This window comes from Dipodomys merriami, unplaced genomic scaffold (genome assembly GCF_024711535.1).
Source record: "Dipodomys merriami isolate MVZ:Mamm:240054 unplaced genomic scaffold, mDipMer1.0.p SCAF_13, whole genome shotgun sequence".
Lineage (NCBI taxonomy): Eukaryota > Metazoa > Chordata > Mammalia > Rodentia > Heteromyidae > Dipodomys > Dipodomys merriami.
In genome coordinates this window covers 17,537,417-17,554,883 of record NW_027202604.1, presented here as the reverse complement: position 1 = coordinate 17,554,883, position 17,467 = coordinate 17,537,417, and the positions used below count along the sequence as shown (strand labels likewise).

General features: G+C 38.1%; 1 protein-coding gene and 1 long non-coding RNA gene across 7 annotated transcripts in view; one reads left to right on the top strand and one right to left on the bottom strand.

Moving 5' to 3' along the window:
* Positions 1-17,467, bottom strand: part of LOC138824717 (uncharacterized) — a 108,563-nt gene that overhangs the window by 52,773 nt on the left and 38,323 nt on the right. The window lies entirely within an intron of this gene.
* Cfap20dc (CFAP20 domain containing) overlaps positions 1-17,467 on the top strand; it is a 200,262-nt gene that overhangs the window by 178,285 nt on the left and 4,510 nt on the right. For all 6 annotated transcript variants that reach the window (XM_070018826.1, XM_070018827.1, XM_070018830.1 and 3 more), the window contains one exon: positions 8,664-8,758. In XM_070018826.1, the coding sequence (XP_069874927.1) occupies positions 8,664-8,758 (95 nt within the window). The remainder of the gene's footprint in view (positions 1-8,663; positions 8,759-17,467) is intronic.

The following is a 17,467-nucleotide window of genomic DNA, read 5'->3' as shown; positions in this document are numbered from 1 at the left end:
CAGAGCCTTTCAAAGATACAGCTGCTATTCCACAAGACGTTTCCTGTGAATTTGGCAAGCAGTGTGAACACAGACATTCCATTAGCATCAAAAGCCCCAATGGAACCTTCTAAACTTTCCCATGGAATCCCTGAAAATCCCTCCCTTTCTTAAATTAGTAAATAATCCTTTATCAGAGATAAAGGAACAACTCCAACTTGATCGACTCCCAAGTGTGCTGTAAAAAAACTTTGTCTCTGCTCCTGATAGTCTGTCTATTGTCAGTTGATTTGTAGACCCTGAACCACTGGACCCAAGCGAGGAGAGGGAAAGTTTTTCCTTACTACATCCGTCCATCCGTGGTGGCCCCAAACTGAGATGGACCATTATTGGCCCATTGTCTTTCCATAGTTGGAGGGGGGAAATTGTGATATATTCATACAATGGAATGCTACTTAGTACCCAAAAGCATAAATGAATTTTGCAAATACAATGTATGGGAAAGAAGATGGACAACTGAGGAATCCATATTGTATGTTTCATTTGTATAAAGTTCAACAACCAGCAAACGAATCTGGAGTGTCACCATCTGGGTGATATTTGTGGAGAAGAGAAAGTAATAATTGGGAAAGGAGAAGAGAGAAACATCTGTCTTGTCTCTGGTGATGGTCACTTTGGAGTCATTCATTGCTTTACATTTAGTGTCTATTTACTTTTATGTGGGAATGTTGCACTTTTATGAAAGTTTCTTAGTATGAGTCATTCTAGTAATTCTTACTTTGCTACAGTATGCTCTTTCTGCTACTACAATGTCTTCATGTCCTTTTACCTTTTTGATAATGCAGCATGTAAGCTTTCTATAGAGTGAGGACTGTATTTAGGTTGAATAAAGCATCTGGAGTAATGCTGAATAATTATGATGGCCATAGTAGCCTGGCGACTAGAAAGAATTACTGCATCCCTGGAAAGCTCATTTTACTTACAAGGATGGTCCACACAACAAAGGACTTCTGATTATTTCCTCCTAGATGTTTTAAAACACCATGTCTGTCTAAAAGTCCATTTATCACCCACATCAGTGTTCTATCACAATATTTTTTATTAACTGAAATGCAGCAATACACCCTGCAAATGCTGGGAAATAAATCTAGTCAACTGTATAGCCTGTCAACTTTCTCCAGTTCTTTATTTTCTTGTGCAACCAGCCAATACTGGAGGAAATTAAATTGTCGTTCATTTCACAAAAGTTTCTTTTTAGCATATCATTGTTTTAGTTGACTACTGAACATAAAGGCATAACCAAACTTAGAGAAGAAATTGGAAATCAGAACATAAATACGATATCTAATAATCTGACACACTTAATGATGAAAATGATACCCTGTAGTTATTCTTTACAAAAGCCCAGAAAGCTAAATTAAAGCATTAAGTTAAATCCCACCTCCTCTTCCTGCCCTATTAAATGTCATCATTTCACAGAAAGGTTTGGATAATTTTATTTTGTATTCTAATTTTAAGGCAATTATTCTCTGGATAAAGTTAGAAAAGGCTGCAAAGTTTTCCACTCTTGATTTGCTAATGACTCAGTTACAAAGCACTTAACATGCAGTTGTCTTAGAACTCAGAAAAAGGTGCTATATAAAGATGTTTGACAGTGAATAGTTTTCTATCATTTCAAATAATAATAACTAACTAGTACCTGTGGCAAATTCACCGCATGACAGTGTGCAGCAAGAGTTGACTTTTTGTGTGTGTCTTCATTGGAGAATGTAGTCATTATTCATTTCTACTTCTTAAATGTCTGAATTTGAAAGTTGAATTGAAATGTCCACATCCATGGTATCCATCATAAGAAATCAAATATAAAAGATTTTTGTACTTTATCCTGACCTGACTTTAAATATTTAAGGAAAATTCTCAATTTGCAGCTTTAGCAAATGGCACTACAATGTCACACTTCCCTGTTTAACATTCTGCTTTGTTAATCAAGGAAACCATAGATTGGCTCTTTGCATGTTGATTAAGTTGATTACAGCTGTAGGCCTTGATAGCATTTTTTTCCTAGTGTCTCTAATTAATCAGACAATGCTTGATTAGGTTTTTCTGTTTTGAGGAGATAAACTGACTTCCTTGAGAATTTTTATCCTAAAATGATTCCTCTCTTGTGAAAGGTAAAGGAGAAGTGAGTCACTGCCTAGTTTTCTCTGAGGCTGAGACCTTTTGTCCTCCAGCTACTAGAAAAGGAAAAGGGGGAGTGGGGGGTGGAAAGACATTGAAAGATATTAAATGTCTTTTTACAGAAAGAAGTTTTGCCCAGTTTCTTCTCTGTGGCAAAGGAGAAAGTTGTCTTCTAACTTCTCACAGCAACCATTCTTGTCGCAGAATTGTCATATCTAACATTGGAGAGTTCAGCCTAGGATCAATTGTCCTTTAATAACTAGTTTCTTGAAGACATGTGTGTTTGTTTAAATCAACCACTTTTTTTTCTTTGTCATACCTATAGATAAAGCCACTGTTGTTCATGCAAATAAAAACCTGACACTTCTAGAATTAGTAAAGACCCAAAATATTCAGCCTTCATCATGGAGTTCATTTCTGCAGTGGAGAAGGGTACTAGGATCAACTTAGATGGTACTAGGTGACACTGAGGAAGACAACCTATTTTCTTTTCTTCCTCTCCCCCACTGGTTGAGGAACCAGTCTAGCACCTATGGCCAGTAATCACTTACCACCTAAAACACTGGTTTTAGATAGTTCTAAAATGTGCTTCAGAAGTCTGGTAGAGCTTGTTCCATTAGAAGCTTTTGAAGGAAGAGATTCCACCTTTAGAAATAAAGTCTCTAGGGCTGGGGTGTTAGCCAGTGGTAGGGTACTTGCCTAGCATGTTCAAGACCTGAGTTTCATCCACACCAAAACAAATAGTAACTGTAGAACAAAAGCAAAGTGTTCAATCACTTTCAAAATGTACAAAGTAAAAACCAAGTCTTATACTTTGTACCGTCCCCCCCAACTTTTCTACTGGCAGGTGTGAAAATGGTTAAAAGGTTCTTGGCCGGTCTTCACAAGTTTCCTATGTTTGTATTAGAACTCAAAAAATATATTTCATATACATTTTTAACATAAAGGGGTAAGATCATTCTGTTCCACAACCCACTTATAAATTTTTCCAGAACAAATCGTAGGTGTCTTTCTGAATTCGCACATATAAACAGACCACACTTTTTTTTAGCTTCTAGAAAGTTTGTCCCCATTTAGATATATATATATAATGTATTCAGTCTACTTTCTGTGAATGGACGTTTAGGTGGTTTCCAATCTTTTCTTATTGTAGATAGTGCTGTAATAAACATCCTCGCTCACATATCTTTGTGAGTTGGAAAAATATGTGTTTATAATAAATTTTTTTGTAGTAGAGGAACCATTTGCTCAAAACAATAGATATCAGGTCATTCACCAACTAATAGTCTTACTCACAGTGCACAGTAGCCCAACTCAGTCTTACTCAGAGTTTAATCAGACTTTAGAACTGATTCTTCTGGATTAAATCCTTTCACTAAATCTCCAGTGCCTCCAGAACCTCCTGCTTTTTTCAGTAACTGACTCATTAAATGCATATATATACCAGTTCCCATCATCATTTCACACTGCTTTACGTACCCAAGCTCCCTTATACCTTTGTACTGTGGGGAGTGTGTGTCTTTTCTTTTACCTTGCTGCCACATTCTCATCCTTCAGGAATAACCCTTTCTTGACTTTTGCTAGTCAGCCTTCCCTGGACTAGTCTCCCAGATCCCTATGTTCCCTGGACCAATTCCTAATTAACACTTACTTTACTCTTATAAATTTTGGTCCAAATATCTATTCCAATAAGGTGAATTCTTCAAGGGCAGGAACTATGTCTTATCGTATTCAATATTCAACATAAAGTCTGCAACACTACAGGGGAACATATATTAAATTTAAAGTTATAAAAGAGCTGATAATAGAATAGAATAGAGAAGGAAAACTGTCTTCTATGCTGTCTCTAGTAGGTATTATTGTTCATGTGTTGTAGTTGAATTTGATGTCTGATGCCTGGATTTGTGTCCCTAGAGTTGAATTATCTGCCATATCTAATGGGGCAATGTCTAGAAAATGATCCTATGATGCTATGTCATCAATATTTTCTTAACCCAAGGGGAAATACTGTCAAGCCAGAAAAATATTCAGTTCTGCAGAGAACATAAAGCATATTTAAATGAGTATAAAGAAGTTAATGCTTTTTGTGATTTCTTGAAGCATAGAGCATTTGTTGGGAGCTCAGTCCTCTTTGCTTTATAGATTTTCTGACAAAAGATATGGGCAGGAGAAGTGATTGTATAGAGGCTAGGAGAATGATTTCCCATTTGTATGAGTGCTTATTATATGTCTCCAAACGAACCTGGATTGATGTGAAATGAAAATACTGCAGTTGTTTATGCATATCTTTTCCAACTTGAAAGAGATGTGAGTCTACTACAGATGTTACCATAATGTAAACATGTACTGGGAGTACTTTTAGTCAGGAAGGAGAAGAAATTTTTGGCAAGCATAATTCTCATGGCATCCCCAACTATTTGCCTTTTCAGATTTCTTGTTGTTCCTCCTGTTGCTCTCAAATCATGTTCTCCTTCCCTTCTTCCTATAGGATCTTCTTCAGAGTGTATCAGCTGTCCAATCTGGCTCTCATATGCCATTCTCTTGTAGCCTTGGCCTTCCTACAATTATTCATTCATTCATTCAGCAAAAATTGAGAATCTAATACTTAAAGAAGACAGACAAGACTGCCTGCTCTGTGAGCTTAGATTTGGTGGAAAGATATACATAACTCAATCACACAGCTAAGTGGATAATTACACACTGAGATGACTGTCAAGAAATCACAAGGGATTTTGTCCAAATACATTCTTTCATCTCTGTAGGTCTATAGTCCTACATTCTACATCCTTCTCTTTGCCCCCAGAGAAGCTACTGGGCATATAACTATATCAATAACTCCATTGCTTTCTGCTTCTGATGGGCTTCAGCCAATGGAAATGAGAGGAGAACAAAGAAGGAAGTTAGGGTTGCTTTTCCTATGTTCCCTCTGTATAAAACTAACTCAGGCTCACTGCAAACCTTGGCCCAAAATCTCAGCTTTTTCAAACAGGCCCTCCAAATCTTTTGCTTTCTGGATTCTGATCATCTTTCCTCATCCTTTAAAGCCTAGAGGGGGCAACCACCCTGGTGGTCTATATTATCCTTTGTGCTTTCCCTATACCTTGCTCACCTTTATAATGAGTCCTTTCTTAATCTTTCTTAAGTCATCCTAATTTGAGTATGCCAAGTTTTTCCTGCTAGGGTGTCCACTGGAGGCCTAGAACTCAAGCAACAATCTCTGAAGTAACAGGTAAGCTGAAAGCTGAAGGCTAAAGAGAGTCAACTCGTACATTGTAAGAAAAATAGACTAAGGATATGGTTTTCCTTGTGAAGCCTGAGGATCATTTGTGGTAACAGTGAGGAGAAGGAAGAAAACGGGAGGAGACATAGTAAAGACTATAGCATGTAAGGCTTTAAACCAAGACTTTTGAGATTTTACTTCAAGTTCACTCTGGATTGGGAAGGAGTAAGCAAGAGGTGCTAGAGGATTGGACTAGGACGATGATGATGTTGATGGCTTTGGAAATATACCAACACATTTGAGAACTTAGGCTAGGACTTAGTAATAGATACCTAAATACAGTATTTCTAGCACATGTTTGTACTACTAAGAACTCAGACTCTTCTTGTGTCAAACTTCTACTTTATCTCATTCCCTGTTTCCACATTTCATTCACTGGTGTCTCTACTGTTTCATCCCCTCCCCCACCCCTGTATCCAGACTGAAAAGTCTTTTGTTTTCTTTTTTAAACTAGCTTCCTTCGTGTGACAGGAAATATGGTCACCAGGAGCATCGGAGTTTCACTTCTTTCAGCTACATCTTCATCGGAATACTGCCTCTGTTTTTCAGATCTAGTTTGGGAAGACCTAGTACAATCAATTGATTTATAGGTTCATATAAGAACTACATGAAGCCAGAACAGTATGATTACAAGTGATTAAAATTCAGATTTCTCTCATGAGGAGTAACCAAATGAGTCTCACCAAGTATTAGTAAAGATGTCCAAACAGGGCAGTTGTGAGGGAAAAAAATCAAGGTATATCCACATGGTAGAGCAATAGATAGATGGGACAAAGACTGAGGAAGTTCTATGAACTACTGTGGAATTCTCTGGAGGGTATTTTGTAAGCTATAGCAGAAGGAAACTACACAGAGTATTCACTATGTGGAAAATGAACTACGCAACTTGTGGGTAGGGATGGGAGGAAGAAACTGGGGAAAGAAAAGGAAAGGGGTGACATTGTTCAAAAAGAAATGTACTTACCTAACTTATGGTGACCCCTCTGTACATCTTAATAATAACAATAAAATTATGTTTTTTCTAAAAGCAAATAACAGAAAGTACAAAAGAATTACTATAGCATGCTACCTTTTGCATAAGAAGACAAATTTTTTAAAGAAATGCATGTGCTTATTTTTTGCATAATATGACTCTTGCCTGAATATACCTTTCTGTGTATTTTTAACTTAAATTGTTAATGTTTTATGTATACAACCACTTTTAAAATAGAAACCAGCAAGAAAGGAAGAAAGAAATCATTTAAATGTAAATGTTTAATTTTCAGACTATGCAATAGTTGACAACACTTAATGACTTGCTAACTCCATAACAAATATGGAGTAATTGGAATCTTGGTGAAGGATATACAGAAGGTCTTTGTAATCTTGACACTTCTCTATAAATCTGGGATTATTTAATCACAGGAAAAAGAGAAACCTGTACTCTCCATAGTTATTATTGAGGAGGAATAACCCTAACAAAATCATTGCCCTGAGAAGTAACTATTTTGCTTTTCATAACACGTTCACAATAGTCACCTGTATATCCCTCACTCTGTGGACCAAGAGAGTTAGGCACACCTACTGCCATGATGCAGAGTTCCTGTGCAGTAGATGAGTTGTCATAAGATGATAGCATTTTTTTTCTTTTTTTATTGAGTGATGAGGTCCTGGCTGGTAATTTGTATATGACCTCGTAATTTTCTATAATGTGGGAATTTTTTTTGCTTGCTCCAATTAAATGGATGAAATAAAAGGTACTTATCAGAAAATGCCCTATTAGCTTGGAAGTAAGTCAGTGACAAATACCTTCTGCTGCCCTTCATGTATTATGATGAAATTCAATTACACAGCATGCTCACCCCTCACTTCACCAGCCATAATCTAGTGATGGCTATGGTGAACAATGAATGAAAGTCTCAAAAATAGTGCAAATAGGAATTGAGTAATTTTTATAGTGAAGTACTTTTTATACTGACAAATGTGGCTTGCAAGGAAAATTCAGCTGTATGAGCTGGTAGTCATTCAGTGCTTTACTGGTGTAAGTCTTAAATACCTAAAACCTTACTTCAGTTTATCATTGTTGGTAAGACCAGTGATCTTCACTGAAAATGGTGCCATAACTGAAATTTACTGAAGGATGACTGTGTATCCAGACCCATACCAAATGTTTGACATCCACTTAATCCTGACAACCACACTCTGAAGCATTGTCATTATCTTCCTTTTGCAGGTGAAGAATGGCAATATTAAGTGACTTAGCCAAGTTCTTACTCTTAGAAACTTGGGGTCTGCCTTGGACTTCAGAGCTTGTGTTCTTGGCTCTTGACTGGGAATATATTTCACGGTAGATAAAGAATAGGAAATACAGAAATTTAGACAGATTTGGACATGCTATTTTCAAGAAAAAAACAAGTAAACAATGCAGGTTGCAGTATCCATGAAGAAATAGAATTCATACTGGAAAATTCTATATATTCCCCTGCCTACCCTTCTACACCTAAGAAGCTCAGAGGAGCAAGTTTACAGATCGGAAGCAGAGCACACAGTAACATGACTTTGGAAGTCACCAACCTGGGAAGCCTACCTACGCTATTCCCTAAAGGGAACAAGAGACTGGGAAAATGGAGAGGGAAGGAGAGTTAAGAGATCAGAGCATGTGGTTGGAAGTTTGAGCAGGGAATGCAGGAAGGGCTTACAGGAGAACTTTTACATTAATGAGTTCTTTGAGGCCCAACAACCCCCTCTTCCCCTCTGTTGCCTTCTGCTGTTCTACAGCCCACTGTTAATATGAATCTCCCCACCCCGAGCCCCTGTAGTAATTCCATGGCAACTCCAAGATTGACTTCTGACTGGAGTTATGTGGGGAATGTTGCCATCATGCCACATTAACATGGACCATTGTCAGACTTTCTTACCCAAAGAACATAAGCAACACTATTTCTATTTCTGAGTTACTGAAATAATTTTTATGTAAGAAAAAATTCATGCTACTATTTAATGTAATAATAATAAACAGAAATAGTAGCATTTAATAAATTTATCAAGCAACTGGCTAGTTGTGACTGATCTCCATATTAACAATTTATAAGATGGAATAATAATATCTTAGACTTCTTGAAGGGTGTCCAGATGGATGAAGAAATATTTCTCTGCAGAAGCTTCAGGAAGAGTAGTAAAATTGCAGGAAAAACAAAAGCTATATAAGGAATTAGTGTGTTGTTCATTTATTTTACTTTATTTTTAGGGACTGGTTAAGCATGTTGAGCCCACCAATTGTTCCTCCCAGCCAGCAGTCAGCAGAGCAGAACCTGGATTCCTCTGGAAGTATGAGTGCTCAAGGTAGGAATATGAAAAATTGTATGCATACAAAAACAATGCTCTAAATAGAGAAAATAAGCCACTGCCCTCATTAATGTTGATCACTTAGGTTTATACATCCAAAATGACTCACTTTTTAGAGTGGTGAGTTCGTTCCCTACATAGAATATAAAGAAATTGCTAGTGTTCTTCTACAAGTTGATCCTAGGGTAAAATATCATCTAAGGCATAAATTCCTGGCTTTGGTTTCAATGACCTTCGATTGAATTCAAGCTCTACTAATTCCCACTGTGTGACCTCTAGGACTTTGAGTTATTGCCTGTGTAAAATAATACCAATACTAGATAGTTCCCATCTGCTACTTTCTTATGAAGATTCAGTGAGGTATTAATGATGCTTTACTGTGTGAGCTCTTAGAATAGTGCCTACCAGATTCTACTTATTGGAATGATTATAAAGCAGAGCCAGTCTTCCACATCACTGAGAAACAGCCACACACAGCATGATGATGTTTCAGCCAACATCATATATGACAATGATCCCATAGGCTTTTATTGGAGCTGAGAATTTCCTATCACCTAGTGATGGCATAGCCATCGTAATATCACACTGTCCTGCATTGGTTACATGTATGTGGAGATGCTGTTATAAACAGAGCTGTCTGCCAGTAGCAAGAAACTACATTACCATATAATTATGTACAGCACATGACACATGATGATAATATGACTGTCACTGCTACACTTTTGTCATTATGTTAGAATGTACTACTACTTCCACAACAAAGAAGTTTACTGTTAACCAATATGCCATGTCACACCAGCAGCAGACTCAATTCACCACGTCGTGTGGTTGAAATATAACTTCTTGGTTTCCATAAGCAGCAGCCACCTTTATGATAGCCACACAGCAACAAAATTGAGTAACATTGTAGTTCTCAGAACATATCCTCATCATTAAGTGACACATGCTTGTACACGTTTTCCATAATGCAGAGACACAGATTTTGTTCATTGAAGTAAAGCTATCACATCAATATGATAAGTATTAGCAATGTAGATGCCAGATGGAAGCAGTAAGGAAAGTGTCCCATTGTGGGCAAGAGCCATGAAGATGAAGTTAGCTTCTGGTTATGAGGAGGGGCTTGGTTACTGTCTGGAATACAAGGTAGAAGAACACAAAAGAATCTTTGGTGAAAACTGAGGGGCTGAGAGGGGAGGTGCAGGGGTGAGGTCAAGTTTATAATTGGAATAACAAATTACCTCAAGCAGGATTCACTTAGACAATTTTGTAGGTTGAATTTTGAAGACAATAGTTCCATACCTAAAGCTTAAAAAACAGGAAAATGTCCAACAAAAGTGCCAGATTATCGAGTTTGGGTTTGTTTTTTGTTTTGGTTATTTTTCTTAACTGCTCCAAGGAGGAAGTGGAGCTTCCCCATTTTTCTTCAAGTATGGAAAGTTCCAAGTGAGAGCTCATACATCTGAGTTGCACATTTTGGTCACCCAGGGGATGGAGATGTCTCTGTGATTTACTGTGTGAAATAGATTATGCCCCTCAAATTGGGAATCTTTGTAGAGGTGCACATTTATAATTACTTATGACAGAAAAATAGAATCTTGGCTGTCAGGAGGAGACCTTGCTGTGAAGGAACAAATAATATGTTATGTTAAGTGTCCTAAATAAGCCACAGCAACTGAGAGTGTGGTCCTTGAGTAAAGGCACCCAAGATAGATATTAGTAATAAGTGGCTAGAAGAATATCTTAAAGTCTCCATTTCAAAGCTCCGTTCTGGCAGCACGAGCTCCACTATGTTGAAGGTAAACAGAACTTCCTCTGAGAACAAATTATATTCAGAGGATTGTGGAAATGTTCTGGCCAGTGTTAATCAGATCAGAAGACCCTTCTGTCTGTCACCCTTAAATTTTTCATCGGCCCCTGTCCTTTTTTTCATGTGCTTGGGTAGTTTGTAGTTCATTTATATCATCAAAAACTACTGTTTCCTATTTGGTTAATCATGCGTCATACAGCCTAGTGCAGTGAGTACTGACCTATACACTGAGATAGAGTTTTCCTCCATCCCTATAAAGTGTTTGTCAAACAAAAATAATGGCTCACATTTCCAGTTCTTATCATCAAAAGGGAAAGGGAAGTATGGTTGTGGGCAGTCTGACTCTTCCTTCAAGTTTCTGTTGCACAGCACCATTCATTTAGTGCTTACTGTATGCCAGAGTCTGTGCTAAACTGTTACATTTAGCCCTCACAACATCACTATAAGAAAGATAACCCTGTATATGTTCTCCAGTGTACCTGTGTGACAGCTGAGGAAACTGAGGCACAAAGTTTTTAAGTCACTTTCCCAAGATCCTGCAACTACAAAGGCAGAAACCTGGGGCTAGGATTTGAACTCAAGCAGCCTGGCCCCAGAGCCCAACAACTATATTTTTGAGTTTTGAACCAAGTTGATAGACTACCTCCTCAAAGAACAATAAATAAAACTAGTGATTGGAAAGCATATTTTCCATAGGTATTTTTCTCAAGCGCTAAATGCCTACCTCTTAAAGAGAGACAGACAGACAGACAGACACCAGCTGTTACTGTTTCAGCCCTGGACATTCCTGCTTATTAGAAATGACAGCCACATTTGAAACGATAGCAGCCATAGCCAAAGGGTGGGGGGGGGGGGCTGAATAAAGCCCAGTCATTGAACCATGGTTCTACCCAGCCTCGGTCCTCGTATGTAGCCATCTCCTTACACTAGGTTTCCCACAGAACCTCATCTAAGTTGCTCAGAACATCTATGGTGTCCTCTCATTTCACTCTCTAACATTTTCACAGGTGGTCAATCTTGATTTTTTTTATTGGTTTCTGTCTTTCTTCCTGAGTTTAAGAGCAGAGATGGATCTCTAGTCCTGATGCAACTGCTGGCATGTATTAGAATTTCTAAATTCTCAGAAGAAAGCCAGAGGACAGAAAGGGAGGGAAGGGTGGTAAGAAATATTCTTTAACTGGCCATCTCTTATACCAACCATAAAACAAAAAAGGTAGGGAAGATCATAGAAATGTAACCTTCAGTTTGCCCTCTCATTGTGATACAGTTGACATATTTCTAGAGTCCAAACACATCAGTATTGGCCTTAAGTTAATACATTTCTAGCAATTAGAAAGTTAAAGATGATGTGAGGCAACAGGTCTTAAACTTCATTTATAAGCAGAATTTTATAATATATTAGGATTTTTTCAAGCAAAATCTTCTATGAAGTCCTAATATAAAAGAGATAAAAGCTGAGCTTTTCAGACTAAAGGGAGAGTTAAGATCTCACAACTCTCTGCCCTGGGCCTCTAGTGAACCAGTTACAAATACTAGTGTGGCCTAGTGTCCTCAATTTGCTTAAAGAGGTAAGTAACTAAACCAAGGTCAAATGTCCAGACAGTGCTCAAACTAGGACACCATGCCTTTCTGCTGAACCATTTCTCTGGTTTGTGAGCACGATTTGTGTGGGCTAATTAACAGAGAAATTGGACCACCCATTTTCAGTCTTAGGTTAGAGACAACAGTTATATTGGGCCTAGTGGCATACATCTATAATCCCAGCCTTCAGGAGGCTAAGAAAGGAAGCTTATGAGTTCAGGGCCTGCCTGGGCTATATACTGAGACCCTGTCTCAAAATAAAACGAAGTTAACATTAATTCCTCCTTCTTGTGTTCTGTCTGGGCTTATATGTGCACGTCAGTTCTCACCACGGACTACAAGCAGTGAGTACTGTTATTAACCTCCACATAATTCACTTAGATCAGTGAAGAGATGCAGTGAACTATCTTATTCCATCAGAGATGGAGACCAAAAATGCACTGGTGCAGCTGGAGGTGGAATTGCATTTTAACAGCAGAGAAAGATGGCCTGACCAATAAATAAATCTAGAAAACTTTCCCAGGACAGATAAAAGAAAGCACATGAGTTACATCGGGCCCTTGAGCCAGTGGTTCAGCACTACTTTATACAATCGGGAGTGTGTGTCCTAGTCAGTTTCTGCTTAGGCAGAGTGTCTCAAGTGTAAATGCCACATTTAAGTGAGCAGAGCAGTCGACAGGAACGATGTCGCACTCTGATCCCTGCTACCCAACTGGATGGAGAAACTGCCAGCTCTTCACAGTTCCTCCTGGGCTGTAATATACTTGCTGAATATCAATTACTATGAGCCAAGGGTGCCCTTAACACTTACTAAAAAATGTGTTTTCCTGGAGCTCGTGCGAAATGTGAAAATGGAAGCTAAAATTTCAGAACTTACTCAAGGAAACTACCAAACTGACCTTTTGAAAATGAACCATACTTTGCTCAAAGAATGGTTGTCAATTTGTTTTTGACATTTGTTCCTTTACCGATATGACCCTTAAATTATTCATGCCTACTGGCTCCAAAATGGAATAATAATGGCCTCTCTCTTCAGCCTGTAGACCTCTCTTGTGGTTCACATAGATTTTGAGTAAGAAAGACAATCCAAAGCAGTTTTGGATTTGCCCGAGTCTCATAAAATAATATTCTAGTACAGTCTTTACAACAGTGCCACACAAGATATTCCTTTATGAACAATGGTTTCCAGGGGATACAAACAGGCAGTGATTGCTTCTTTTTAGATGTAATATCCAAATTACTAATAAAGAAGGCTCACAAGTCCTCACAGCAAGCTCAAGAAAGGATTGTCTGGCAGTTGTTCCACCACAGTAGAGGAGTCTTTTCATGGTCATTCTGTTTACAGTTACATAACTCCCTGACATTTGCCTAAAGCAGTCTAAAAATAAGCCAGGCACTGGTGGTTCATGCCTGTAATCCTACCTACTCAGGGGACTGAGTTCTGTGGATCACGGTTCAGAGCCAGCCCAGGCAGGCAAATCTGTAAAAATTTTTTTTTTTTTTGGTCAGTCGTGGGGCTTGAACTCTGGGCTTGGGTGCTATCCTTGCACTCTTCAGCTCAAGGTGAGCACTCTACCACTTGAGCCATAGCACCACTTCTATAAGATTTTTATCTCCAGATTAACCACTAAAAAAAAGCAGGAAGTGGACCCTGTAGCTTAAGTGGTAGAGTACTAGCCTTGAAGCTCAGTGACAGCACTCAGGCCCCAACATTAACCAAAACAAAAATAAAGGTCTAAAAGTCTTGCTTCATTAAGCATCTTTGATTCTGGAGCCTAAAATGGTATCAAGGACAGAGCAAAACTCTATAATATTTAAAGAGTGAATGAGTTTTTGGCCAATGGGAGACTTGAGGATGATTTGAGCTATTGTTTAGATCATCTTTGTACCTCAAAGATTTACTTAAGATGTAAAGCAGAGCCAAGTGTGATGGTACACACCTATACTAGCACTCAGGAAGCTGAGGCAAAAAAGATTGCAAGTTCAAGCTCCGCCTGGATTAGATAGCAACACTGTCTCAAATAAAGGGAAAAAAGATGCAAAGAAGATGACTAACCTTTACAATAGTGATATAAAACTAACAATAAATGCTAATAGTGATGTGGCACTGTTGTATGCCTGTCATTGCATGGAGTTTGTCTGTGTTTTACCCCATGATAGCTTTTTCCAACACTTCCCAGCATGAGGTAATATATTTTTCCCACATTACCATAAGGTAAAGGAGCTAGCTTGAGTCACAGACCCAATGAGTATGAAGAAGGATGCTGCCACAGGCCTGCCTGAGATTGGCACCCCTACATCCAACACTGCAACATGACCAGAGAACTCCTACTCAGGTTAATAAGAACCACATGACTGAAAAGTTCACTGTGATTCTTTTTAATAAGCTTTCTGATTAAATCATACCGTGCTAAACACTCTATTTAGACCCCTGGCATTCCCACTTAGACTCCTAGTTTATAAAGTGGTTCATAATCTTTAGGCCATTGTTGAATGAAGTGCCTCTTTCTTCACTGTAGGCATCTAGTTACCTTTTGTTCTCCTTTTAAGTTTAGGGAAGAGAGATAAAAATAACTATTAGGACTCCATGGGTCTCTTCTGCAGAGAAAGTGATGAGAGGAGGAAATCAACATTAAGTAGAGAGGCCTTTGTTTCAGGGATACTAGAAATGACCTCTCCCAGAGTAATGCAAACACCAAGGCAGCATATTGCTTGTGCCTGCAGCTCCCTCTTCCTCCATTCTAAACCTGCCTCCACCTCCAGATACCACAGGCAATTCAGAAGAGTTCCTGGCCCAGGATGTGGGCTCAGCTTTCCTTGATAGACTTCATATGCATTTTCATTTTCTCAATGTTGACACCTTGCACCAAATCAGGCTCTTAGCCCATAAGTTTTCTGAGCCCCCATCGCTTGGCTAGAGACCTTCCTTTACATGTGACAAAATGAGGTTAGAGCCACAAACCACATACTCTCAAGACCACAGTGGAATTCACTGCAGTAGAGACTACCTGGCGTGAGTGAGATTGCAAGAACCCCTAATTAACCATTCAGACCCTCAACATGACCCTTAAAATGACATCTTCCAAATAAAACACAGCCTCTAGTTTTTGCAAACGGTTCTTATTTCCCAGTGGCCCACAAACTATAATCACAAACATGTTATTTGCCTTCCAGAAACAGTATAGCTTTCTTTGCACCTGTAGAAAGTATCATTTCTTATTTTCTGGTTTGTTATTTTTCTCCTATCTGAAGATGTGTGTTTACTGAGATCCAAATTCAACATTTCATGGTAGACCTTCCAGATTTAAGTGCAAGTTCATTTTGCCCTCCTATGAGGGATGCTGGGGATGGTTTTCAAGCACCTAGTCCTCAGCTGAATCTTATCTTAGATGTCCTCTTTATCGATCTTCAGGCTGATGGCTCTACAAGGTGATCCCTCACCAGTGAATTGTTTAAACAATAGCTGATTAGTATGCATATAAAAATACAGTCAATTGGTTCTCAAGATCTATATGAGAGAGATAATGCATTAACTTAAAAAAAGTTTTTTGATGGCAACATAAGAAAATTGAAAATCAAGTACAGTTGTCTTGATTCAGAGATTTTTTTTAACTCTGGTAATCAAACTGGTGCCACATGGTTTATTTTCAGACATGAAGACTTAGCTTTGCACATATAGGTTTTTTTAATTATCCACAGTTAAAATACAATAAATATAGATAATTAAACATTTCAATTAATTGGCTCTCAAAGGTGAACCAGAAGGGTGATTTACTCAAGCTGATTTGAAGGGAGGAACAGACAGCATTGTTCCATTTGGTCTGGCTCTGTTGGATTTTCCTCTTTATTGCTGTTAACCAATTTCAAAGGGGATGAGGCTGAAAGTTTGTAAATAGATTAGTATCTGAAAGGTAATTTTATTTCACTAGGAATAGCTTTTTGATGTGGAGAAGAGTAAAAATGTAATTTGGACCCCCGTCCAGATGCTTTTAGCCTGGTAGCAGAAAATGGTTTTTATTTGTTAATTTGTCCTTTTAGAGCTTCTGTAGCCAGTCTTTAAATAGAGCAATTTAGCATTTTGAGCAAAAACAAACTCTGCACCATCCAAGAATATAATTGAAAATTACCCCATACCCATGCAGGATAATTACCTTTCAAAACATATCCAATGCTTGACATCATAGTGGTAATTGCTTAATGATATTATAATTTCATTACGTAGGGACTGCACTGGCAAAATGATGTAAGTTTGAGCCTTTGAAAATTAAGTTACAATGAAAACAAAACCTTTTATGTATGTTTAAAGCACTTATCTCAATGTAAAGTTATACACAATCTCACCCAATTTTTGTGCAAATGTCATTGCTGGTAGTTTTTTAATCCATCCATTTAAAGTTTTGGTTCTAACAGCCACAGAACCTATCTTAGTCCCGTGGTTACAATGCATGAGGTTCGAGTTCTATAGCAATGGAACAAATGCATTTATACAGCAGTCACAGCTCCAGTTTGTATGCATTGTGTAGCAGAAGCGCTACTAATGAATTAGATTCGCCTTGACCCCTTTGCAGTTGGTGATAATGACCCAGGGCCTGTTAGAACAGTTATTTTTATCTTGAAAGATTCCTGACTGGTTGGAAAATGCAGCAAGTTATCTCATTTACTAGCATCAGGTTAAATTTTTATGTGTATTTTTTGTAAAAGCACAGAATGTAGAAAAGAAGTATATAGCATTTATTTCTTATGTGCTAGAGGTTAGTTTGTCCAAATGTTGATGTAAAGACAGATACTCTAATATCAGATCCCTGAAAGAGACTTACAATCATCTACCCCAGTGATTTAAACATTCTACCTGATGGAAAAAATTAATTGTACTTTTTGAAGAATATATCATTGTTGGTGTAAGGACTATTTTTATTCTAAGAGGAATTCAGAGGCTGATGGAGTAGATCAAGTGGTAGAGCACTTGCTTAGCAAGTATGAATCTCTTAAGTTCAAATCCTAGTACCATTAAAAAAAAAAAAACCTGCAAGACATCAGTAGCTCACACCTATAATCCTACCTTCTCAGGAGGCTGAGATCTGGAGGATCGTCTAGGCAGGAAAGTCTGTGAGACTTTCATCACCAATTAACACCAAAAAGCTCAAATAATAAAATGCTAGCTTTGAATTAAAAGAATTGAAGGACAGTGCTCAGGCCCTGAGTTAAAGCCCCAGTATCAACACACACACACACACACACATCATCATCATCATCATCATCATCATCATCAACAACATCACCATCAGAGTATTTTATATAAAACTAGTTGGGGGCTTTTG